At 36.7% G+C, this 27,963-nt stretch overlaps 1 protein-coding gene across 1 annotated transcript; it reads right to left on the reverse strand.

Annotated features, from left to right (window-relative positions):
* Positions 1–838: 838 nt before the first annotated feature.
* Positions 839–16,977, reverse strand: LOC128608393 (protein FAM171B-like). Its single transcript, XM_053626056.1, has 8 exons — positions 16,593–16,977; positions 6,862–7,095; positions 5,316–5,408; positions 5,066–5,221; positions 4,800–4,970; positions 3,661–3,777; positions 3,432–3,555; positions 839–2,406 (listed from the first exon to the last, which is right to left on the reverse strand). Exons 1-8 carry the CDS (start codon positions 16,777–16,779, stop codon positions 1,290–1,292), a joined length of 2,199 nt encoding a protein of 732 aa, XP_053482031.1. The 5' UTR covers positions 16,780–16,977; the 3' UTR covers positions 839–1,289.
* Between the last annotated feature and the right edge of the window lie 10,986 nt (positions 16,978–27,963).

A 27,963-nucleotide genomic window follows, 5' to 3' on the forward strand; every position in this document is an offset into this window, starting at 1 on the left:
GCATTGGCCTATTTTATGACCGATCATTAGAAATTAACTAAAAATAACTATACGAACAGTGCATTGTATCATACAATACAATTAAATACTTTCAGCATTTAGACTGCCTTTTATCATGAGAACAAATAGGAACCTGTGTAATCTTTGGAGAAAGAAAGAAGGAAAGAAAGAAAAGCTCAGAATTAAATGTATTCAGTAAGCTTCATTCAGCTATGATGAGTTTTACAATGACACAGTTGAGGTCATAAGTTTACATCCGCCTTGATGAATCTATAAAATGTTAATAATAAAAGATAATTGCATTTTGTTTATTTAGTCCTGCCCTGAATAAGCTATTTCACATAACAGATGTTTACATATAGTACACAAGACACAATAATAACTGAATTTACACATGAACCAGTTCAAACATTTACATACTTTACAGCTAGATTATTAATACTGTCTGTCGTTACCTGGATGATCAGTGACTGTGTTTTTGTTTTGTGATAGTTGTTCATGAGTCCCTTGTTTGTCCTGAGCAGTTAAACTGCCCACTGTTCTTCAGAAAAATCCTCCAGGTCCTGCGCATTCTTTACTTTTCCAGCATCTTCTGCATATTTGACCCCTTTCCAACAGTGGCTATATGATGTTGGGATCCATCTTTTCACACTAGGGATAACTGAGGGACTCGTACACAACTTTTACAAAAGGTGCAAACATTCACTGATGCTGAACAAATCTAAACTTTTTAACTGGTTCATTTGTGTAAATTCAGTTATTATTATATCTCGTTGACTATATGTAAACATCTGTTATGTGTAATAGCTTATTCAAGGCAGTACTAAATAAAAAAAAATGCATTTTTTACGATCCATCTTTTCAAAAATTTTTTTTTTTTTAAAGCTATTAATATTTTGCAGATTCTACAAGGAGTATGTAAACTTGTGACCTCAACTGTACAAGGCTTAAGTACAATTTCACTGTGAAATTAAGTGGAATATCTGTGTAGAATTATCTGTGTAAAATATCTGTGTAGAATTATCTGTGTAAAAGAAAGAAACAAATAAATAAACCCATTGCAGTTAAAAAAAATAAAAGATTACATAACTTTGCAAGGATAATATTATGTTTAAAGGAGAAAAAAAAGAAGAAATGTTACAGAAAGGAAACACTTAAAGTTTGAACATGATGGCTTCTAGCAGTGTTTTCAGTAAATGGACATTTTATTTTAGGTTTTATAGTCTATATGATATGACGATGATGGTGGTGATGATAATAATAACTAAACCATTTTTAACAATGTGCTTTTAGTTTAGCTTCATAAGCGGTCTTTCCTCCCTCAGGTGCCAGGTGCTTTTTGGCTTTTCCTTTGCCTTCCTAAGCCTTTGCACTCGAGGGCTTGGTGCACATTCGCTGCCCTCGTATGACGTGTCATCATCGCATTTCTCCTCTGGTAAGTAGGACACGGTTCCACCGCTGCTCTGGTGTGTGTTTTTGAGCAAGAGCTCTTCTGGGGTGCAGGCTATGATTGTACCACTCTCACAGCTGCTCAGATGTGCATTCTCTGAGTGGATTGCCTGTGTGTGAGCTGTATTTCTTTTCAGATAGCTCTGGTTCTGCTTTTGATGCTGCTCGTTGAGGTCGACGCCTGAGTCCAGACTGGTGTCCTGACTGTCAGTGAGTAGGAGGTGACATTTCCGAAGGTCTACAATGGAGTGGCAGACCTGTGCAGCAGGTTTTCCTTCCAGAGAAACGAACCAAGCTTTTGGATGAGGGAAGGGTTTATTTTTGGACAGCTCCAGTAGTGTCTGCTCAGAGCTTCCTTGATTAGTCCCACAGGAAGTGTCCATCCCTGTAGCTTTGTTCAGGGTGTCTGGGACAGACACAGACTCCAACAAGCAGCTCCAGCCTTTAGCTCTGGGCTCTTCATATGTCATCTCCATAGTTATGTCTTGCTGTTTGAAATCTGAGAGTAGTGCCATTTTTGGTTTTTCCAGGCCACTGTACTGGACCGCCTTCCTAGGTAGCGTGGCGGACCTGCTTCCTGATGCTTGGTCTGATGAAGTGACGTGGTGTGGAACCTGAATCAAAGCTACAGACTGGTTATACAGAACTAAGCTTTCAGGAAGACACACATTTTCATGCAGCGAGACCGGTATCACAAGCTCACTACTGTTAACATTTTGTGGCGTCTGTAAGGTTTTTGTAGACTCTTGAGAACTTTTAGCTATGTTTTCATGATCCCTCTTACAGACTGATGTGCTTTGAAATGCAGCTGAACGATGCCTGTGTTTGTGTGTAGGAGCTTTAAAAGAAATGTCCAACTGCTCATTGCTGTTGTTTCTACCAGTGGTCTGGTCTTTCTTCTGAACGGCTGTTTTTCGGCTGTGGACTCGCTTTCTTTTTCGCTTACACAGGGAGTCTCTAAAGGAAAAACATATATAAATAGAAAGCTGGAATAAATACAGAAAGACTAAATGGCATTGATACTTGGAAACCTTGTGGACAACCGGTAAATACCATTGTACACTATTTGGTTTCTCTTAGGTGGCATATGTTGAGATAAAGTTCAATAACAGCTTTCAAATTGATGCAGTAAATGTAACACTGTGACATTGTGAATGACATTCTGTTGGACTTGTTCACAGTGGATCAGCACAAATGATTTATGACTGATCTGTTTTTATCAAACACTGTAAGGAATCAGCTAATAATTTCAGTTTATTTCAGGTTTGAGATGTTGGTGAAATTTTTGTCAAGATCAGTGGCTATTTTTTTTGTCAAAGCTAAAACAATATTATGTATCCAGGCTTCCAAAGACTCTCCAAAGACTAAAGATTCTTATGCAAGGAATAAAACACAATGGGACATGATGTTGTAGAAAAATAATCAGTAACAGAGTGTGTTAATATGGCCGACATAAAGTGGAGTCACTGTTACCATCCCAATGTTGATCATTTTTCCAGTAAAAGCAGGTCCCAAAGTATTTTTTATTCCTCTTGTACCACAGCTGTTTGGGAATATGCAACTTTTTTATTTATTTATACACTTAATACATTTTATCCAATTCTATTTACTTTTAATGTTGTGGAATATCCACAAACAAGTTAGTTCTTGTTATCACTTATCACATATGTAAGCATCATGCCTTACTGGAGTTAATAAGAGGAAAAATAGAGCTTGCCACATTACTGAGAAGCCCATTTGTACATATTAGTATGAGCACATTAATATAACCATTGCAACCAGCACTACTGTCAATGCTGCTGTTATAGAAAACTAATCAACACCTTCTGACCAATCAGAGGTGAGAATTCAAAAGCATTATGGTATTAAGCCATTATAGCAAATCAACATTTTACAGAAGAATGTTGAGAGTTTGACATATTTGCCATTTAAACAAATTAAGATGATTTTACAGTGAGGAAAATGATAGGAAATGGCCTTACCTACAATAACATGACACCACAGCAAGCAATCCTACAGCAATAATTAAACCTCCTCCTACTACTGGAATAAGAAGGTATGCATTGTATGAAATGAAATCCAGAGGGCTTTCATGTCCCATGTAACCTAGATTTGCAAGAATGAGAAAATCTGGTTATGTTTGAAAGAAATAAAATCCTAAACAACTAAAGCCATACACTGTTCTACATGTGGCAACAAAATAATTTATACCAGTGGATGAGGGAAAAGGGGCAGCAATCCAGTAGTCCAGATGGGGAGCAGTGTAGACCCAAACCAAATGTCTGTTCTCCATTTGAACTGTTCCCAAACCACGATTCACCCATACACCTGCATGGACAAAAACACACAGCACTAAACAATCATTTTAGTAACACTACAGTGTTCACAGGGGTACACAATGTCTACATAAGCTTTTCAGGACAATCTCACATAAATGCTTATTCCAACAGAGGCCAGTTACCATAAAGACAATTGGAATAAGCTTTTAAAATGTTTATTGGGTTTGTTAGTTGTCATGAAAATATAATGAAAGTATTACAGTCATTTCATTCACAGGTTTCTAAAACAATCCAAACTTTTGTTTATAGAAGAAAGTATGCAGTAGCACAAGGGCTTTTTCTACCTTTACTAAATGCACAATTAATACATGCATACACATTTGAATCCATTATTGTATTAGACTTCCTTTCTTTGGCTTCCTTCTTTTCTTACACCTGCTGTTACTTCTTTTCTTCCTGCCTGGCTTTTGCTGTTCCTTCCTTCCTTCCTTACTCTTGATGTTCATTCGTTCCTTCATTGTTCATCCCCTTCATTCCTTCCTTCCTTCCTCTTGCTCTTCCTGTTTCTTCCTTCCTTTCTTCCTTCCTTGCTCTTGCCCTTCCTTCCTTCCTTCCTCTTGCTCTTCCTGTTTCTTCCTTCCTTGCTTGCTATTCCTTCATTTCTTCCTCCCTTCCTTGCACTTGCTGTTACTTCTTTTCTTCCTACCTGGCTCTTGCTGTTCCTTCCTTCCTTCCTTCCTTCCTTCCTTCCTTGCTCTTCCTGTTCATGCCTTCCTTCCTTCCTTCCTTACTCTTGTTGGTCATTCCTTCCTTCCTTGCTCTTGCTGTTCGTTCCTTCCTTCATTGTTCATCCCCTTCATTCCTTCCGTCCTCCCACTTGCTCTTCCTGTTTCTTCCCTCCTTGCTTGCTCTTCCTTCCTTTCTTCCTTCCTTGCTCTTGCCCTTCCTTCCTTCCATCCTTCCTTCCTTCCTTCCTTGCTTTTTCCTTCTTTCCTCTCTCATCCATCCTTCCTTTCCTTCTCAAACAAAGAATTTTCTGCACCTCTGTTATCCAAAGAAGACAAAACCTACCAGTCTTTCTGTCAAATGACCAGGCTGGGACAGTATAGGAGAGCTGTGATTGGCTGCTTTCAGCAAGAGGTAATGTGATCTGGACAGGGCCTGATATCTGCACATCAATTCCATTATACAAGAGCTGGACACTAACTGCTGCAATTGGGTTTAACTCAACACTCCTAAAGCCTGTGAATATAAAACATACACACAGATACACAGGCTCGAAAAACTGTCATTACAGTATAACTTACACATCCATGTTTAGGCCAGTTATATCTTACCTGACTTGCTCATGATGATGCCTGTGGTGTTGGGGAAGAAATGTTTCTCTGCAGGCAGTTTAGGCACAGTCAGGTAGGCTGTTATTGAAGAGATGTTGTTGTCTGGTAGAGAGAGCAGCCTCTTTGGGAACTGCACATTTGCAGGTGGCACAGTATCTGGCAATAAACACATAGTATAGAGAGATTAACATGCATAGCTAGTAAGCAACATGATGTACTGTGTCATATTACAGAAGCCATAGGTACATACCAGACATTTTGCCTGTTATGATGACCAAATCTTCAAACAGCCATATGTTTCCTTGGTTTTGGTAGAAAAGTGGCAGTGTTACAGATGAAAAAACTGAAAAATAGACACAAAAAATCTCACTATATCATTAATTTAACATGGAAATATCACATTAGTTTTGTGGATATGCTCATTAGTGGGCCAACAGTGCACATGGACTTTAGGGCACTGCTCTTGCTGTGTCATTCAAGTCATTCTTTAAACACCTTAACCATCATGCTCTGTTCGATACGTAAAAGAAGATGTCACAGTGACCCAGGTTATCTTTTTCAATATTACAGCAATTTTGTTTATTTGATTTATTTGATAAAATTCAACTCATCAGATCTTCATTCTCATTATTAGCAATTAATTTAAATAGAAAGACACCCAAAACCCCTTTGATAATATGAGCCAAACACATTAAAAAATGGTAATACAGTAAATAATAAGTAATAATTCTTAGTGTATTTTTATGTTTATTCTCACAAAAGTCATCCACTGAAAACACTAACAAGCTGACTGTACACAATTGATTGAGTAAACTTGTTTCCTAATATTACTTGAGTAATGGGGTGTCCCAAAACTTGTATATTTAAATTCACTGAACGTTCATATAGTGTACTTTATAGTTTACTGAACGGGACTATAACTCCTGAATCATCGCAGTAGTGAGAGTGCCGCATGCTAGACACTAGTCCACCAAGGATCATTTCAAGTGTGCGTAAATACAGAGTGTCCCAAAAATCTCTATACAGAGGCAAATGAACACTTTTTTTTTTTTTATTAGCAGAAATTAACGTGAAATTATCATCATCAATGCAGATTTGGGCCAAGATGTGTCTTGTGATGTCATAACTATGCGCCATGTGGCGTCATCGCAACGAGCATTCAGCCAAAGCACTCTTTGATTCACATGCGTCGAACATGAGTACAGCTCAAAGGTCTCATTTACCAAGAAACATCACTGTGAAAGACCATGCACAACAACTTAGTGCAATTGCAATTTCTCCAACTGAAGTAGTTTTCCACAGATAAGCACAAAAAAACTTTTGAAAAAAAGCCGCAGATACAATTTTGGCTGCAGCAATCGCACAAAAAATCAGTGAAATCCTGTATGGACTGTTGATTTACAAAATCTACTCCACATGATTACCATTTATTTGTAAAAACACAGAGAATCGTCTCTCCCACTCGTGACTCTTGAATTTCACTACACCAGTACCAGTAACAGACGAGACAAAGAGGACCGCCTTTTGCAAATATCTACCAATCAGTGCACTAGTTCATTTGTTGCCAGGTGGAACTCCCTAGATAGCGGATCACATCAAAGAAAGACCAGAGTGAGCCATTTTAATAAATCATGATTTTGAGTTCATAACTTGAAATATTAAGTTTATGTAATTTGTAGGTAAATAAGTTGAACAACCTTAGCTCTTTGATTTATGGGTCCAAAACATAACATTTTAAGTAATGTTTAGTCATGATTACTTGATTGTTTGTGGGTACACATTGTTTTTTCACTTACTTGGAATTTTGGTGGTTTTCCACAGCAGTGGTGTTTGGATGTAGCCATCTTTTCTGGCCACCAGCATGAGAGGCCAACTGTGTGTGTATGGCACCCTGAGCACGGTGACTCCATCCCTGCCTGTCATGGTGGAGTTGATGAGTGTGTAGTTTACAAACACTTCCACTGATGCGTGGCTCAGGGGCTGCTGGCTCACGGCATTCTTCACCTGAACCCTGAGGGTAAACGTCGATCCTGAGGGTGAACGTCGAGCAACGTAGAGAATCATGAATAGAGATGCTTTTTTTAAATCAGTAATACACACTTATCAACCTGCAGTACTGAACATTCTGTTCTGTTCCAGTTTCCAACACACTTGAATTATAGAGCTGTAGAAACCTGATGTAATATAGTGCATGTTTGGATTAGACAAAAGTGGGGAGCCTTAAAAAGCTGATGTACACATATTCCCCTAGTCTCCATTGTGGCCTAAACCTTTGTTAGATTTAGTGTAGTTTTCCATCCAAACATGAGTAAAAAAGCAATTTCCCTCTAGTATGTAAAGCACTGAGCCCATAACAGCCCTGCTTATGTCTCTTAATTCTGTTAGAATCAACTGTGCTGTGTACTGGCATGTTTTGTGCGTAAAAATGCTCTACAATCGAACCCATTAGCTTTCCAAATGGTTTCAAAAGACACAATGCCCTAAACACAAATGGACTGTGCTATTAGGCTAAAAGCTGATTTGATGTGCGATCAACAGTAATCTTCCAACATCGCCTACACCAGCAATTTCGCAAAACATCCAAAAATAAATCCATCATGCATTTTTAATAACTATTCTACTTAGAAAAGCGATGGAGAAAACAAATACATCATATATGCCCACGTAATGAAATCAGATACTATGTCTTTATTTCAGTTTGTCCTTTTCACCATCAATAATTCCTCAATCGGTCTCTGTCCTTCCTTCTCTCTTCCTCTTTCATTATTTATTGGCATAATGAAACCAAGATACAGTATTGCTAAAGTGTTTCAATCATTCTATAGCAAAGGTTGTCATCTCCCCTCCCCCACTTACATTGCACAGGAAGCCATTTGTATTAGTCATGCACTTTGATTTGCAGATTTGAAATTGTAGCCACAGAAGGATGAGGAAATATACAAAACAATTTAGCATGATCTGTGCAATAATATTGATAAGTGCTATGTACTCATATATAATGGTTGAATGCAAGAATGGCAAGAATTTGTTATTTAATCATTTAAAGCATAATCTACCATCAACCAATCTTGCCATATTAATAACATTACCATAAAATATCTTTAGAACAGGTGCTCAGAGGATCCACCCACATGGAATAGGCATATCTTAATAAAAAAAATTATTTGGTCGAAAATGTGGGTTTTGTCCCCAACTAGGACATTATATATGGCAAATTTATGGTTGATAAATAAGTTATGACAGTGTCTTACATGTGCTAATATACACCTTTAAGGAATTTTTCTCTTTGCATACTGTTCTTCTCTGTCCTAATGCTCACAAGGCCTGTTTCTACAGGGACTACAGGTTAACCATGTTTACATGACATTTCATGGCTAATTTATCCTAACACAGGGATATAGCAGAGCACTTAAACTAGGCTTAAAATAAGCTCAATTATTCTAACAGTGCATCTAAGCAGTCCCAACAGTGTAGAGCACAGGCCTGCAGCAATTTTAGTATAATTATTGATGCCTTTTATTTATGAGTTCACTATAATTGCTCTGTACATAAGAGGAACTCCCTCATTCAATAACAGGCTTTCAAAACATTGTGATCTCTAATATGAATGAAACACACAGCACATGGTGAAATCTGAGGGAAGGATCATAGAGTGACAAGCAGGATAGAAAAATTGACTTGTATCTCAGTCACAGAGTAGAGAAAGACCGCTCTGAGACAAACACTGAACTATTATGCCACCTTTATTTAAAAGGCATTTAGAAGCTACACGATTTCTCACAGAGTAATGAATAGCTGTATATTACTCTTTCAGCACTGCACTCAATAGTCATAGAATTATCACAAGTAAAGAAAGAAGTATTTCTGTAAATGCTCCAGAATAGCATCAGAACTGGCATTAGTATTGATTTACATGGATTTTGCACACTACATCACTTTCATAATTAACCCAAATCATAAGCAGTTCATCATAGTTGCTTTAGTCACCTATAGGATGTCAGAGAGGCAGAAAAAACACATGATTAATTCATCGCATTAGTAGGGACAACAATATCTGTGTATTAAGTGAAGGGCATTTCCCAGTGGAGGTGATTTCAGAGGCATTTTGGCTCCACATACATTACAAAATGCAAACTCATCGTATTTTCACATGGCCAGCATTAAAAAAGCTGCTGAGGAACTCCCTGGGTGTCAATAAAATGAACAGAAAACTCATTTAATTAATGCTGTGAGACTATTAATGGATTACTAAATCAATTTTCATACTGATGTAGTGACAGTTTCAGGCTTGTTAGATCTAATCATGCCAAGATGTCATGGTTGGCACAGTTATAATTAATCACTTTGAATTAAGAGATGACTATTTTGGTCTATAGTGATTTCACACAGAGAATTTTGGATAGCACATGGGGATGTGTGCTTATAAAAATCTCACTAGTGTAAAAATCTGTTAATTTCTTCCTGCATTGCACTGCAAATATTATGTTGTTCTGCTTGTATTTTAGTCTCTTGTCACAGAGTGCTTATGACCCTGTCCATTAGATACAGACAGACCACAGAGTGACACTCAGATATTTGATCTTGTCTTGTTGCATTGGACTGCATATAGTATTTTGTTGCTCCATTTGTGCTTTAGGTGTAAATTTTGAATGCAATCAATAGCAATGTTTTTATCGCTAAATGCCGTTTTGAAGTTAACGCTGCAAATACAGGAAACCATTGAATCCCATGACCTTATCAATTTTCAACACCTGTGCAGCAGTGGTAGCTCAGTGGTTAAGGCATCTGGACTTCTGACCACCAAGCTGCCACGGTTGGGCCCTTGAGCAAGGCCTTTAACCATAAACTGCTCAGTTGTATAGATGAGATACATGTAAGTCGCTCCGGATAAGGGTGTCTGCCAAATGCCATAAATGTAAATGTAACTAAGGATGCAGTATAAACCACCACCAAATGTGAAGTACTTAACATTTCTTGGATGGCCTCATCTAGGCTGAGTCATCGGTGTGCCATATTCTTTCCATTTTTTTTTTTTAAATAAAGAATTTAATTGTGCTCAACAGGATGTTCAGATTTTTTTTAAATAATAAAAAAGCATATAATCCCAATTAAATCCATTTCAGTTCTAGGTTGTAACACTACAAAATGATGAAAGGTTCAAGCAAGGACATGGAACTGTTAAAATACTAACATTATATTGATAAACAAATAGGTTGAAAGTTTTTTGACTAGTATTTGAGTTTGCATGTTGGAGATATTCCACTTCTTCACAATATCAATGATCCTACACGTTTCATTGTTTTTTAATCCACTTATTATTAGGCTTGGATAACGTGGACCATTGGCCATATAAAGTCCCAGTGGATGAGCTGTTACTATAGAATGATACTGTATTAGAACAAGTACGTTAACATAAATGATAGGTTTATATTACAATCATAAATAAAGCTGTTATGGGAAATTAATCAGCACCTTCTCATTCGAGAAATCAACTGCACTGGTATAATTATGGAAACCAACACATTTTCTCTGTTAAAAGAAAGTCAAATAATTTATCATTCATGTGTGAGATCATAGCTCATGCTATGTAAAGTCCAACATCCCTAATGGAAAACACTTTCCCATGTCTCTGAACTCGTGTGTGTGTCTGTGTGTGCGTGAATACTTATGCAAGGCACTGCATGTTCTTTTCTCTAAGCACGTGATTTATTAACTTTAATCACTTCTAATCGGAAGTGATTAAATGAGGAGAAGATCAGATTATTTGTAAATTCATGTACATTCATTTGTAATTCCTGCTTGAGAGTAAATGACTGACAATCAGCAAGTTACAAAAGCTGAGGTCAGTTCTTAAAAAGCTTGAATGCCCTGTCTTCAGTTTGGGTATTATTAGACAAAAACTTACAAAAAAAGAATAAACAAATGTGTGGCAAGCTGAAAGAAAACTGTTGGAATTCTGATTAACATAAAAAAGCCCACACAAAACAACACTAGTTAAGTGCAAGTTCCTCACATAGTGAATATCAAGCCTTGACGTTTTTGGATAGCTGTAGTGAAATGGACATACATCTGATAACAAATCAGTTCAGATTGTTATCAGATCCTGGATGTCTGTGATGCTCCTGCGCCAAAGTCAGAATGTAAATACAATTTTCTTCCTTTTCACTTTTGGTGGTAACCAGACTTAAATACTGGAACATTACAGGACTATTAATAACCCCTATGAGCTTTCCTTTTACAAAAACAAAAACCGTATCAGAGAGTGCATAGATTTTAGATGGTCATTAATATGAAACTTCATTGATGTGATGTTTGTGATGAACAAGTCCACTTTATACGCTGAACAGAGGGATTTTTATACACTTTGTCTTGCATCTTAATAGAGTGGAAATATTTTCATAAGTAATAGATTTTTAACAGTCATGATCAGCAAGCATGCTCTGTGATGACATTTCATCTTTAATATGCCATTACTCTTATGAAGAGGTAATCAGGCTGACAGAAGCCATAATAAATTTGCCTTGGGTAAAATGATGACAGTTTACTATAATCCTACTATATTTAATGGAGCTACAGTAAAAATGGTTTGTCAGGCATGGTGTAAATTCCAGTGCTGCACATGTGCTTAGTCTATCTATGGGTTGTTTCATATCTTTTCCTATTTGTGTCACTTTTCTCAATAACACTAAATGTGGGGTGTCAGCCTGACAGTGCTAAATGCAAGCCATCCTGATCTTGGTGTAGCATAGTGGTGCTCAATAAATGCTTTTACCTTTAATTGCATTTAAATGGCCTGAGTCCTAAGTGGAAGGTGAATGCATTCTCTTATCAGATTATCACAGATCTGCCTCCTGTTTTTTTCTCTCCAGCTTTTAGAAAACTCTGAAAGCTCTTTTCTTTGTTTCTAATGTGTGTAATGGAATATAGGTTAGCTTTTGTTGACATCTGTTTGTCTGGTCCATATGTATAGCAACCTTGGGAATAAGAATGTGAAAAGTTACCTCATTTAGCAACAAAATGAGTCTGAGCACACTTTGCTGACTGGGAAACTGCAGTCAGGGTTCTCCTCAGAGGAATTCTGGTGCAAAGCATGAAGAAATTCTATAATGCCAGAAGTACTATAAGGTTAAAGTGCATCCATGTCAAAATCAGTTTAGCTTTTACAACTGGCCTACTTTCATGAGCTACAGGAGATTCATTGTACTGATGAAATGAGTTATGCTGTATCCTCAGGCTAACACATTAAATGATGGCTAGGTTTAGCCAGAGTTGGACTAGTTTTATCAAACAATGCAGATTTCACTGGGCATCATCTGTTTGCACTTAGTGAAAAAAAAAAAAAAGGAAATGATACGACATTATCATGCACTTAGTGATATAGTATGTATATAGGTCAAAAGATTATTTTTAGTTTAAAAATTTGTTGTTTTTTCAAAAATCATTATCATAATTCAGCAAAAAATATACGTATATACATCCAGTCATGCTTTACTGTGTAGTGCTTTGGCACACAAGGAGTGGAGCTACTCTTTCCTACTTTATACACTCCCATTATTCTGTAGATAAGGAAATCAATATTCTTAAAGTGCTCTCATATCACTGGAGCTCACCTAAGGAAATAGCTAAATCCAGTATAATCCACTCTGAGCTCATCTTCAGTGGAAAAAAGATATTCAATGTAATTCAAGTAAAAAAGCAATGTAGCAAAAATGATATTTTGCTCTTATTCGATCCAGAAAAAACAGGATGGTTTGATCTATCAAAACCTGCGCTTCCCAAATATATGTTTGGATAACTTTTATGTTGAATTGCTACACATACTTATGCTTCTACACATCACAGCAATGACTAGACTATCACAGCAATGTGACCTAAGTAACATTATATTCAAATTATAAAATTCTAATTATAATTCAAGTTTCTATTTGACTTTTTGTTTAATGTTTTGGACTGGACAGGCCAAAATATTTTGTTTAAAACTGCATGAAGACTTGCCACCAAAAAGCTTCCAGGGTGGATCCTTCTTTCCTTTAAAAATTGTTCATGTTCTAGCACAGATCTCCTTTCAAACACCATAACACACTTGCACATGACATGAATAAATCATTAATATCAGCCAGATTGTATCACATTTACTACATAGTCTTGCACACACACACACATGCACACACACACACACACACACACACACACACACACACACACACACACGCACACACACAGAGGGTGGAGATTTAGATGTCAGAGAAGATGACAGGACACTAATAAGCATGGGTAGGGATTTCTCATGCACAAATGCTATTATGTCACTTGCATTGCTAGAACACGAAAGAGTTTTGTTTGTTTACAACTGATGAGACAGTTTTGTATTTCTCGAGGCTTTTTAAAGAAATCATCTTGTTGATTAAAGAACAATTAAAAAAAAAAATCTAAGCAAGCCCTTTCATATCATGTCAGATCCAGCTCTTCCACAGTTTATTAATATATAGCAATTCACTAACACAGAAGATAAAGAAGAAGTTAAAAATACTTATAATTGTAATGTAGAGAACTGCACTCACTGAGCACTTTATTAGGAACCCTCTACACCTATTCATTCATGCAACTATATCTAATCAGCCAATCGTGTGGCAGCGGCGCAATACATAGAGTCATGCAGATATGGGCCAGCAGTTTTGGGTCATGTTTACATCAGCCATCAGAATGGGGAAAATGTGATTTCAGTGATTTTGACGGTGGCATGATTGCTGGTGCCAGACGGGCTGGTTTAAGTATTTCTATAACTGCTGATCTGGAATTTCACACTACAGTCTCTAGAGATTACTCAGAGAGTTTACCTTGTTCATGAAAAAGATCAACGGAGAATGGCCAGACTAGTTTGAGCTGACACAAAGGCTACAGTAACTCGGATAACACCTCTGTACAATTGTGGTGAGCAGAAAAGCATTTCAGAATGCACAACATGTCAAACCTTGAGGCAGATGGGCCACAACAGCAGAAGACCATGTTGGGTTCCACCTCTGTCAGCCAAGAACAGAAAGCTGAGGCTACAGTGGGCACAGGTTCAGCAAAACTGGACAGTTGGAGACGGGAAAAATGTAGCTTGGCCTGATGAATCTCTGTTTCTGCTGATGCACACAGATGGTAGAGCCAGAATTTGGCGCCAACAGCATGAATCCATGGACCCAACCTGGCTTGTGTCAACAGTCCAGGCTGGTGGAGGTGGTGTAATGGTGTGAGGAATGTTATCTTGGCACACTTTGGGCCAGTTAATACCAATCAATCATCAATTTAATGTCACAGCCTATTTAAATATTGTTGCCCACCTTCTAATGGCTATTTCCAGCATGATAATGCACCGTGTCATGAAGCAAAAGTCTCTCAAACTGGTTTCATGAACATGACAATGAGTTCAACGTTCTTCAGTGGCCTTCACAGTTACCGGATCTGAATCCAATAGAACACCTTTGAGGTGTGGTAGAACGGCAGATTCACAGCATGAAATTGCACCTGAATTTTTGCATGATGCAATCATGTCAACATGGACCAGAATCTCAAAGGAATGTTTCCATCATCTTCTGGAATCCATGACACAAAGAATTGAGGCTGTTTTGAGAGCAAAGGGAGGCTCTACCCAGTATGAGTGTAGTGTTCCTTATAAAGTGTTCAGTGAGTGTATATCCCAATACAAAGATTAATTCTTACCCCAGTCATGGCCAAACGGGCTTCATTTTTTTCTTCTTCAAAATTAAACACTATATTGAGGTAACTGGTAGGGAGAATACACTACATGTTTTCACTACATATACTATGCAGCAACAACCATAAACAAGTGTGAGAGGTGACTGTTTTGCTCCTTGACATATCTATAATATATAAACTGCCTTAATTTGATACTTCATCCAACAACACAAAAGTTTGCAAATACTACATGAATACTAGCATTACAAGGAGATCCTCATTAGCATTCAGTAGCTAGTCATATTAGCATCTCAGGATGAACTATTGCTCCAGTGTAGCAATTGTACTCCATCTTGTAACTTACTTCTGGATAACTAAGAATGGTCAGGCTTAGTAACCAGCATACAGTTAATCACTAAACACCTCTTGGCACATTTGAATACAGGGATTTCTCCATGGCTGAATGTTTCAGTTTCCTAAACGGCCCATTTGATTATTTTTGTTTTTATACTCTGGCCAGGGTTGAGTTGTATTTTAGCATCAGTCAGCAGTCAAAATGGAGCAATAACATGGACTTGAAGGACTTGGGTTAAGAGTGACTTTTGTAAAGGATAGTGGAGTTATTTTGTAAGCTTCACTGTATGGCACTGTTAAAAACAACAGATGGAGAGGAGAGCAGGAGGGAGCAGTTTGGCAGATTCAAGCTATGCATTGAGCTGTTTCCAGTATGAAAGAACGTTGCTGAAGCGCTAGGACAAAATCCTTTATATTGACGACTTGGTGAACAGACTGAACACCCATCAATTACTTGGCAATGAAATTATTAGTGCTGAACAATTAATTATATCACAAGTCAGATAGGTAACTGTGTTCATAATTTCAAATTGTTTCAAGACTGTAATGCTCACCTAGGTTTATGCCATGTTTCCTGTGAATACCACACGTACTTAAAAAAAAAAAGTCTAAAAAAAAAAATCTTTTTGTGTTATTTGCACTTTGACTGGACAATGTGTGCATTGGCATTTTGGGGGCATTTGGGGATGATAGAATAATTAATCCAAATATACAGTGATACTGTGCACACACAACTCAAAACTTTCTACAGGACAATACATAATGGGTTTGTGTGTGTGTGTGTGTGTGTGTGTGTGTGTGTGTGTGTGTGTGTGAGAGAGAGAGAGAAAGAGTGAGTGAGAGAGGGAGAGAGTGAATGTTGGGGCCATGTTGGTCCTGTTAGAGACTGTAACAAAATTCATGTTCAGTAGGAATCCTGCTCTTATACTGTAACATCAAGATGTTCTGATGGTCGTTAATGTACCAGCACACACCCACACACTTTAATTCCTAGTTTAGGTTTCTACCAAAAGACAGCTGAGTAGATGTTCAGGATAGAAGTATTGAATAAATTAAGGTAAAATATAAAAGCTGTGTGTATTGAGAGATCAGGTCTGCAGTTGTAATTTTGTTTTTATGTTGTCTGTTATGATGATTATTAGTCAATACATTAGTCACCGGCAAATTTGTCACTTCTGCATCTGTAAAAAGTTTTCACTTTAGTTAGGAAGGACTCCCATTGTCGAATTTCTTGGATTAGCAAATAGACAAATGGATCCCTATTAGATATCTAGTGTAGCCCATGACAGACATCTTTTCTCATCCTGTGAGAGTCTCCTATGTAGAGTTGTGCACATGAAGTAGAAAATCATCTGAGAAACCGAGAAACAACCTGGAACTGGTAGCCAACAAAAGCAGTTCCTGTTTGTGCATATTTATCCTGTAGCTTTGGAATGAGTTAAAATAAAGTAGGTGAAATCATAACACACAGTAAGAGACATGCAAACCCTACCTTCTTGGCCAGAGAACCCTCCATCATGATTGTCCTGATGGTTGTGATGGTATGCCAGCTGGTCCTGAGTGCCATCAATAAGGGTGAGGCTGGCACGGGCCGAGCCTTTAAAGCCAGCCGTGACTCTGCCATCCTTATTGAATATGAACAATGTCAGCAAAAACAAGAGCATGGTTAGCTTGTCCATGGCAGAAAAAGGAAAAGGGAGGCATAGTTGTGAGAGCGGTGCTATAACAGCAGACAGCAGTCCCTTCCTGATTCCTCCATTTGGATGTATTGGAGTGTGTGTGAAAGCTGAGTAAACATGGTTTGGTTTGTAAATGCATGCTGCTGAAATCTATTTGCAAAGGGAGGGAGGGACTGTGGGAATGGTAGCACTTTAGGATTCCATCTACTGGTTCAAGCTTGCAACTACGACTTGGTTAATTTCATGCTCTGTAGTAATTACTATTTCACTATAATTCAAATAACTTTTTTTTTCTTCTTATAATAGTATTTTGTATTGTACTAAACAGTGGCTTTGGAAAAATATCAATAATAATAACAACAATGATAATAAGAGCAATAATAACAATAGCAATAATAGCAAAAACAATATCAGTAGAAAAATAATGAAGTGCGTCCAACTATCCAAGCAACCAAGCAACCATATTTTCATATTAAAAAAAAAAGTATTTAATTTAATTTAAATTTTGCCAAGGAACTTGGATAGGAATGCATTATGTTTGTGCTGAAGTTAGTTAGGAAAGAAATAATTATGTAAATCTGCTAATAATTACATGTTTGAAATACAGAATAAGATAAGTGCACAATACAAAACAAAACACTATAGAGAATGCAGTTTAAAATGTAATATAAATTTAGCCAAGAATCCTGCATTGGAATACACAGAGATTACTGCATTTAGAATTTATATAGAATTTATAATGTTGACTACAAAACGGCAGGCTTCTGCAGCATACATAAAGATGGGTGACAATTTAAATGTAAGTTCAATTTAAAGTGTATTAGTAAACTGCCAGAACAGCTTTAGTGCACCGGGATATCCAACAAGAAGTGTCTGAAATATTGTACTCGAACAATGAACACAAAAAGATATTCCCTCAATTGGTGTTTTATGGTGAAGAGCTTTGTCCAACCCCACTTAAGTCTCCCAATTCAACTGGGTGTTCTGGGTTGAGAGCTAGTGACTATGAAGGTCATAGAATATGATTTACATAATTTTCCCCCCTCATTAACCATTCAGTATACCCTCATGCCCTGTGGTTGAGGGCAGAGTAATCCACCAAGAGATCACTCTTGAAATGTTTCATTACAGAATAAAGGTGATCAGTCAGAACAACTTTGTTAACCCTAACCATGCTAGCAAAATACCTTCCACATCCTAGCAGAGCCATCCATTTATAATCTGTGTATATACAGTATATATATATATTCACAGCAAGGGTATTGCAGTGTACTTTAGCAATAATTGACGGTCTTCCTGTTCCTCATCAAATCAACATAACATATAGTATTATAATATCTGTGTTAAGGATGAATAAGAGATAGAACCTTATAATACTAAACTTGTGATATTGAATTAACTGCACATAGTTCATTATAAAAGCTTCCAATGACATGTTTTGCTTTCTTATGAGCTAATTAAATACACTGTAATATATTACTTTGTAGCTCCAGAAGGCAAAGACTCGACACAAATCGTTTTAAAGTCCTAACAGATATGATTCATTAAAAGCAAAGAGAGTAAAGTAAAAGAATAAGGTGAGGAGAATTAAAACACTGAAATGAAAAATGAAAACAGATTAAATACAATAGGCACAATATGAGAAGAAACTATTGTCCTATTATTGCAGGATAACTATTATAACCTATTTATAACCTATTACTATTATAACCTCTTTATAACTATTATAACTATTCATGCATGAATGAAGCAGATTTACGATTTTCTAAATACATGCGTGAACCTTATTACCAGTGAAAAAGCAGCACTGAATGGTTGTTAATCTCTCCTGAGTAGAACATGTTATGATTATTCAGCATCTTGGGAATTTCATAACACTTTTGGTTTTAGAATATTGGCTTGATGACAGAAAAGTCAAAAGAAAAGTAATATTTGCAACCCCCCCCCCCCAAAAAAAAAAACAAACAAACAAACAAAACAACAACAACAACAACAACAAAAAAAGGCCCTAATTACCCTGTTCACACACAGATTATGGTACTCACCAACCCTTGCAGAAATTAAGATATTTCAAATAATAATTGCTAATAAATACTGTATATGACTGACCAATGTGCAGTACTACACACAGCCACTAGAGAGAAGCAGTGTAACATGTTCACTTTCCAACTGCCTCCAAACCCTTTTCCGAATTAAGCTGAACTCAGTTGCTGTGTGATTTATTACAAGCGGGTTGCACAGTGGCTAAATCAGCAGCACATATATCAACCATTCAGCTGTTTCTCGGTTTCTTTATAAAGAGATGAACCAGCAGAAAAAACCTGCAGCACACTAGTTCAAGGAGACAGGGGGCCTGCAATGTTTCTGAAGTATTTTTCTGTGTTTGTGCACCTGCAAAAATGCATGTTGACACAACAAGACTCAGAAACAAATGCACTTTTAAAGATTCTAGACCATGAAAAAGAGGTTTAGCAGAGTCTCTGTCATGGTGCATCCAGCACAATACAAAAACCAATATCTGACAGCTGTATGAATGTTCTAAATGTATAATCCTCTATTATAGCTATGCATCAGTGTAATTTCATGCTTCATTTAGGCAAATTCTTGTAGAACCGCTCACCAAGCAAGTAGCCTGATGTAGATTTTAGATTACAGAGTGGGAAATTGAGAGGGTCAGCAAGGCACTAACCAGGCAAAGAAATCAGGACGAGAAACAAAATCAATAATGTGAGATGAATGGTGGTACAGTTATTCCTGGGCAAATGATAGCATCTGACAATTCAGAAGTGAAAAATTAGTTTACAAAATAATTATCTGTCAGATGTGATAAGCAAGGCAACAAAATTGGATTCTTTTGAATTCAAATTGATTAGCAAAGTAACAAAGTATGGCAGGACAATGTTACGGCAGTCTGAATCCATTTCAATATGGTTTTGAAGTTGAGCTAATGTTGAGGTACAGTGGCTATCTTGCTACCTCACAACTCCAGGGTTTTCCCAATGCCCCTGTGGGTTTCCTCAGGGTTATCTGGTTTCCTTACACCTCTCAAACTATGCAGATAGGTGGATTGGCTACAATAAATTGCTCCAGATGTGAATTTGTGTGTACTGAGGCTCTGGATTCACCGCGACCCTGACCCAGGATAAGGCATTTAATAAAAATTAATAATCTGCTTATAAGCCATGGTAATTTCGATTCTCAGTGACTCAAATATTTTGATTCTGTTCACCAAAAAGATGACCCTTTGATTGATAAGTTACATAATTACGCCCGTAGGTGGTACCAGTGAGTGATACCAGTGAGATATTATGTGTTTTTGTTTGAGATATTAAGTCATTGTTTCATGTACTCACTACCTCCATTTAAAAACCTGTTTCCAAAAGACAAGTTTTAGTATTATGATTGATTAAATTTGGCATATACACCACACAAAGAGAAGATCTGATTAATTTATTTTCAAGCAAGACATTTCAGTCAGTGCAGGCTAGTTTTGAAAGAGTGGTCATGAATGAGGATACAAATGTAATTTGAAAACAATTTTTCTTTTTTTTCTTTCCTTTTTTTTACACACACACACACACACACATATATATATATATATATATATATATATATATATATATATATATATATATATATATATATATATAAAGTAGTTTTTAGTGCTCCAATGATGGAAAAAAAATAGCCATCAGTCATTTTTACACGTTCATGTATAGCGGATTATGCTATGAACAACACGACAACAACACACAAGGCTTGTCTTAGTGCTATACAGTTTCAAATGCACGGTTTCGCCTTCTTTCTCTTTTTGTTGAAATGATGGCGAACTTTCACCTAGTTTGTTCATTTCATTCATGAAACTGCAAGTACCAGTTCGCTCAATCAGTACAAGATGTGTCCACTTAGTACTTAAAGCCACACCAGATACTTACTATTACTTTTGATATTGACTCCCCCTTTGCTCAGGGACTCATTATTCCATTTCTGTTCGTCATCGAATGACTGTGAAACTTGTTCAGTTTATGTCTCCGTTGTTGAATATTTTTATGATAATACAAATATTTACACATGCTAAGAAATTTGTCGGAAATAAAAGCAGCTGAATGTGACAAGACATTTCTTTTTTTGCTGAGTTTATATAGCTGTTCTCAATCAAGAGGTCAGGGAGTATATAAAAAAATAAAATGCAAAAAATGTTTTAAAAAAAAAAACAAGTATCCAATACATTAAGTATTGTATGAGGCAGAGTACAACACAATACAATCTGAAAAGATGTGAACGCTTTTCCTAACATGCCCTATTATTATGACTGGCTAGGATGAAGGCAGGAATGTCTGCTAGAGGCAAGAGGCAATAGTGCTTTCTAACATACTGTAGTGGAATGACTTGGTGACTAAATCTGCTCCAGGATGACATAAGTTATTAATTCAACCCAATTTTATTCATATGTATACAGTGGGGTGAAATATTGTTCCCACCAGGCTGACAGTACAAGGGCACTGTATACATGACTGCATAAAAAAAATCTACCGTTAACCAGGATCCTCTTTTCAAGTATTACCTCCAGCGTCTAACTGACATAATTAAGAAAGGATTAAAGATATAGTCGGTATAAGTCACATTAGCATTACTGGAGCCACCATTCAACACTTGGCCTTGAATTGCCCCTATTCAGCAGTTTGCTAAAAGCAGACAAGACATGATGTGAATGTGTCATGAAGTGGACTCTTCAGCCGGCTCTTTCACGGCCCCACAGGAGCAGTAATGTTTCCCAGTATCTCCATCCCTGATGATTGCTTTGAATAGTCAGTCTATATCCATACAGTGCCTGTGGATGAATGATGGAGCATGTCTAATGGATACCCACTTGCAGCAAATGAGATGCTGTAATAGATCATTTCTCTCTGCAAATTGCCAATTCTGCTGGGATTGTTTTTTTTGTTTTTTTTTTGTGGGGTTGGTAGACTTGTACCAATTCTTCTGTGACCCAGATAGGTTTATTTTCATCAAATTTACGGATTGGAGCAGTAACAGAAGGAGGTCACCTGTGAAATCTGTAGAGTAAACACCTGTTGGAGTCAGTGTACAAATAATTTGTCAATGCTCAGGCAAGGTTATTGGGAGCCCCAATCCTCTGCTCCCTCTTTATTAATTAACTGCTGTTGTTTATTGCGAATTACAAAGCTTTTCAACAATTTTTTTTCTTGTTTTACAGCACGTAAATTGCAGGACGAAATTAAACATATTCCATCAAATACCTAAATCTTTGTTTTTAATGACTTTTTCATTCTCAGATTGTAATGTGACTCTGAGCTTTATTAAAGGAAATTGCACTTGAATCAGATGTCTTATTAATAACTCAGAGACTATATTAGTATCAAATATAAGAAAAATATGGTTTGGTTTGAGTACTTCAGTACATCTGCTTACAGAAACACCTAGTTGAGAGAGGTCTGAGGAGACTGGTTTGATGTGAGTGGAAGATTAACTCAAATAAACACTCTTTACAAATGTGGGGAGCAGGAAAGCATCTTAGAATGCAAAACTCATCAAACCATACTGTAAAACCGGATAAGTTCATTTAACTCAAAAAAATTGAGTAACTAATTACCTCAAAATTTTTAAGATGATAAATCAATTTCTTTAAGCCAAATACACTTAAATATAACAAAAATTTAACTCTTAAATTTTTAAAGAAATTTATTTATCATTTTAAAACTTTTGAGGTAATTAGTTTCCTCAAATTTTTTGAGTTAAATCAACTTATCCGGTTTTACAGTGCATGCGGCGGATGTTCTACAACAGCAAAACAACAGGTTGGGTTCTGCTTCTGTTCCAAGTTCTCTTATCCATTTAAGCAATTTCTATATACTTTAAATTTTCCAATTCCAGACTTAAGCCAATTTTGCCTTGTTTTTAAATTGTTGATTTCACTCATTTCTTAGAATGTGGAATTTTTATAGATAAAATATTAGACAATTTTCTTATTTTTTATTAAAAGTGCAATAACTGCAGATGATTAAAAGTCACATAATTTGGAGTGTATACACGTGTTATCTGTAGAAGTGTGTGTGTGTGTGTGTGTGTGTGTGTGTAAAGTGAAAATTTCTATGTAAATTGAAAAATCTGTAGCTTGTCTTCCAATAATTAATTATATAACATATAATATTATAATAATTACTTATTATTTCTTTCTTTATTGTTTGTAGTAGCTCTAGTTTTACTTCTGCAAATGGAACAAGTTGTACTTTAAGTGACTGATCTCTCCACCTGCTGGAGCAAATCTGTCTGATACTATTCCAATACCAGTTAATGATATTTCCTGTCAGCATGTGCACTGATTTGCTTTCATAAAATCTATAATTCTGAAATGTATAATCTGTGGGGATAATTATGGTGTAATATATACATATACACAACATAAAATGTATATATAATAAATAAATAAATACACACACAGTCCCCTCTGAAAGTATTGTAACAGCAAGGCCAATTTTCTGGTTTTCACTATACATTGAAGAAGATTTGGGTTTGAGATCAAAAGATTAACATTTGGGTTTGAGATCAAAAGATTAACATGAGGTGATAGATCAGAATTTCAGCTTTCATTTTCTCATTTACATCTAGATGTGTTAAACAACCTAAAACCTGGCACCTTTTTGATGGTAGACCACCCAATATAGGAACAGGTAGACTTAAAAAAAAAAAACAAAACCCAACATTTAATATTTGGTTGCACATCCCTTGCTTGCAGTAACTACATCAAACCAGTGACTCATTGACATCACCAAACTGTTACATTTTACTTTTGTGATGCTTTTCCAGGCTTGTACAGTAGCTTCAGTTGTTGTTTGTTTTGAGGGGTTTCTTCCTTCAGTCTCCTCTTCATGAGGTGAAATGCTGCTCAACTTGGTTAAGATCTGATAATTGACTAGGCCAGTCTGTCACCTTCCACTTTTTCCTCCTAATGATGTCATATTTAATAATAATAAATCCAATAAATCCTTTGCTCTTATATCTCACAGTTGCCTATGATGCAGTGAAAATCCTGGTTGAGTCTTAACATGGATCCACAGGCAGACTGTTGAAGAACAGAGTAGGTGCCAAGCCACTGCTTTTACACTTGACAAACTGATGTTTCCCAGTGGACCTTCCCCTTTATCACACCTCACAAACAAGCCCTGGCTGTGTGATGGGACTTCTGGCCCTGTTCGTCTCGACAGATGTGTGAGCTGTTCCATTTTCATGTGCTCTTTGGGACCAAGGCCCTGATGTAGACAAGTTGTTTGCCATTTGTCTTTTGTGTGTTCTTGAACCATCCATTAAGCACTGCTAGCTACTGAGTAGTTCCCGCTGGAGCACAGCACTTTGCTAAATCTGCTCAACTCTTACATGTGACAAAGCAGAGGGAATAACTGAATTGTTGGTGCCACAGCATGTTATTAATGGCATGAGATGTCGCCATTATAGCACTCACAATTTATAATCAATAACGTGGAGTGCAAAGTTTCATTTCACATTTCAATTCCTAATGCTGACTTGTCCTGATGTCAGTGCTTTGCACCTAAAGTGTAAATTTTAATCTTGACACTGGGTCTCAAAGGCTTGTCCTGACCTCAGTTCAGCAGCATTTGCCTAGAGAGCTGCACACTACTTCAGGCATTTGCACCAGAATAAATTCAATTTTCTCCAAGCTAATGAAAATGAATATGGATAAGGGGAAATTATTAATGCTCACAGGCTTGCATGCTCCGAGTCAAGGATTCCAGCTCTTTAAGGGGTTTTTCTTTTGTAAATTAATAATTTTTTTTTACACTTTCAAATGTTTATATTTCTCATAATTGGAAATGAAGTTACATCACTTCTTAATTGGTTTTATACCAATTTCTAATTCAGGGCACTATTTCAGGAACATTATGTCCAAGAGGAACAGAATACAGAATTAGATTAGCCTACAGCAAGATGAGGTAAAGCTCAGAAAATGATGGAGGGTTATCAGTACACAAGCATTTGCAAAAAAGGGCTTCAAGTAAATGCCATAATGAAGAAGCTAACTAAGGCCGCATTTACACCACATGGTTCAGGTGACCCAATTCCAAAGCATATGGATTCCGATATTCTCAGATTCATTTCAGGCCTCATTCATATGTGGAATTAAATCTGATATGAATCGGACACGTGCATTTGTGTCTGCCATGTAAGTGGACAGATCGGATATTCCCCTGTCAATGCGAGCCATACGTCATTTAAAAAGCGACGGTGGCGAATGATGTCAACTCAAATGGACACCAAAAAAGGTTGTATCCTCGTAAGAGAGCCTTAGTGACAACCGCTCACACAACATTTAAAAAGTTTCTCGTCTCAATAGAAAGATGCTGATCTACTGTTCCTGACCCCAGTTTTCAACAACTTGATCCCACCATTCTTGAGTCCATTGCTGCATCCACACGCCCCTCTGAACCGATGTAGCAGTGATCATTGCTACATTCTCCCAGGCTGGAACAAGGACTCTCTTCTTTTCTCTCTGCCTTAAGAGGCCGAGGTTTTGCTTACCTTTAAATATGGTGCAGAAAGCTAAAGCTTGTGTTATATTTTCGTCTGCGTCCATTGCAAATTGCGAATTACTTCCTGTTCAACCTAAGCTTTTCCGGTGTTGTCTACCTTGGGTTATTTCACGAAGTGTAGATGCAGATATCTTATATGGGTCACTTTTAAAAGACAATGTAAGTGGGTGGTAAAAAAAAATCAGATGTAGTCAACAAATCGGAATTGGGCATCAGGATCTACAGTGTAAATGCAGCCTAATGGAAAAAGCTTCATTTAATAACTTTTATCCAAGAACTCTGAATTTGAACAAGAAGAATGCCTTACTGGGAAGCACTTCAGAATCGTATTTCAATTACATTCACTTGAAGTTAAAATCAAAGCTGTCCGGCTTCAAGTAATGTTATGATAGAATGGGATTTCAAAGCAAATGATTGTTGTAGTTATTGATCAATAGTATCACCATAATGATCCAGAAATAATAACTATGAGTAAAGATGAAATAGGATCCAAGTTGCATATAAACCCTCATGGAAATAGGAGATTCATAAAGCTATAAGAATATTTATGGTAGCCTGGGAAAACCTGTCGAATGAAAATGACTGAATTTTAGAAAACAGCCCAAAAAGACGATCTTTTTTTTTTTTTTTTTTTTTCCATAAAATTAGTTTTTGTCTGACTAAAACATACATTACCTAAACTTCAACTTAAAGAAACCATAAAACGTTACCATGTCATTAAGGTGAAATATATTTATTTAATCTTGGCTTGGTGATCCTCCTACGATGTTCATGATTTGTAAAAAGCCAGTTTATGAAACACAGTGGTAAACACCATCAGTGTGCCAAAAGATGTCTAAAACCTTCTTATTACCTCCCACAGTGAATCTTATGCTTTGATCAAGTTGTTGGATTGCTATGTGCCCTTTTTCTGTTCAGGAAAGCCTGCCGTTTTCAGAACTATACATAGTAAAAATGTGAACTGTACCTTGTGAATGGGTTATCCAAGCTGCACATATTAGGGAACATTATTTAAACAGTCCACTTTAGGCTGGTCAACATGTAGGTGGTTTATAGACTGTCTATAAGCTGTTTCAAACATGTCAGATTATTTTTATCTACCTATCTACAGTATCTTTCAACAGTGTAAATTGTAACACCACATGGGTCCACATGAACTAAATTAAAATTGCTAGAGAATAAGGACAAGTTGATAGACGATCAGTCTAGAGGATCTACTGAATATCAAGAACCACACACTGGATCATCCAAATAAACTGAAAGCAAAAGGGATGAGTTTATAGAGTGGCTATACTTGATTTACAAAACCCCAACAACCGTAATTTGCTGGCATTTTGTTAAATGTTAGTTGATTGGATGGTTAATCAGTAACCTGACCTGACTGGCTTTTGACAATCAGTAGATTGTTTATTGACTGAGTGTCTACAGTAGACTATCCCAAAAGAGTCATCAAATATTAAAATAATAACACTCAAACCAAAGCAATCAGAGCATTTGGAGATGTGAGGTGACAAATATGGTGTCAAACATGCTGCTTAATAATAAATTGCATGATTCAAATCATAGGAAAAGTTTCAAAAGTAAAGCTAAGTGTAAGGGTTAACAGAAAGTTATTGTGGTGTTCTATGTTTTTATTCATATGAAATTAAACCAAATCCAACACATCATTCACAGTCATTCAACTTTGTACTTGTATCCAATAAGAATAGGATCATCTAAGATGTGTGAGAAGATGTGAGATGTGTAGGATATCTGTCCCAAAGAACCTAGATTAGAACCAGGTAAAGCTACCTCCAACATGAGTAACAGCTGCCTTGAAGAAAAGACTAATTCAATGCGTTTAAATACTGTATATCAGTTATGGTATATGGCTTCATAAAGCGATTCCATCAAACAAATCAACACCATTGTGGCAGGTGATAACTGGTGTTCATTGCAACTGTACACAAAATCGGAGAAGTGACAAATGGATTTCACATCAAAGCAAGATTACCTTATAGTTTCCAAGCTGGCAGCCTCTGACTGTTTTGAGCTTGAGATATAGCTTGCAGCTTTGGAGCCACTGACAGATAGGCTTCATATTTGTTGTGCCTGGGGAATCTACAATGTACTTCAGGGGCTAAAATGAGAAATTAGTTTTCTCTAACGTAATATGACCTTATAACAGACTGAAGGTGCTTTAAAAATGCAATAAGGCATGTGTGCTTTGCCCGCAGTAAAATATGAGGGGGACAATTGTATTTTTCCTCTCAGTTTAAATGTGTTTGTTTTATTACTGTCAAAGAAGTACCTCATCTTATTTGTCTGTCTGCTTGCACTCACTAGTAAAAAAATACAACATATATATATGTCCAACATCATGTCCAAGGTAAGGAATAGAATAAAAATTAGATTTGCCTAGAGCGACAGGAGGCAAAGCGCAGAAAGTATTTTTCACAATGTTCCTGTATTATTCATCGGATATAAACATTTGCAAGGGGCAGCAAAAAGGAATGCTGAACTGGATGGACATTTTCAGCATAATCTACAAAAATTTTATTAAAACATTTTAAATTTGCTTTATAAGCTGGTGTACAGAAGTAAAATTGATATACTGTGGCAATGGGTGAGGAATCAA

The sequence above is a fragment of the Ictalurus furcatus genome, chromosome 6 (genome assembly GCF_023375685.1).
Source record: "Ictalurus furcatus strain D&B chromosome 6, Billie_1.0, whole genome shotgun sequence".
NCBI lineage: Eukaryota > Metazoa > Chordata > Actinopteri > Siluriformes > Ictaluridae > Ictalurus > Ictalurus furcatus.

Coding starts and splice junctions, on each gene's coding strand:
- LOC128608393 (XM_053626056.1), bottom strand. CDS start 16,779: ATGGACAAGCTAACCATGCTCTTGTTTTTGCTGACATTGTTCATATTC. Junction 3,778..4,799: donor GTCATTTGACAGAAAGACTG/GTAGGTTTTGTC, acceptor TTGTCCATGCAG/GTGTATGGGTGAATCGTGGT. Junction 2,407..3,431: donor GTGGTGTCATGTTATTGTAG/GTAAGGCCATTT, acceptor TTTTTCCTTTAG/AGACTCCCTGTGTAAGCGAA.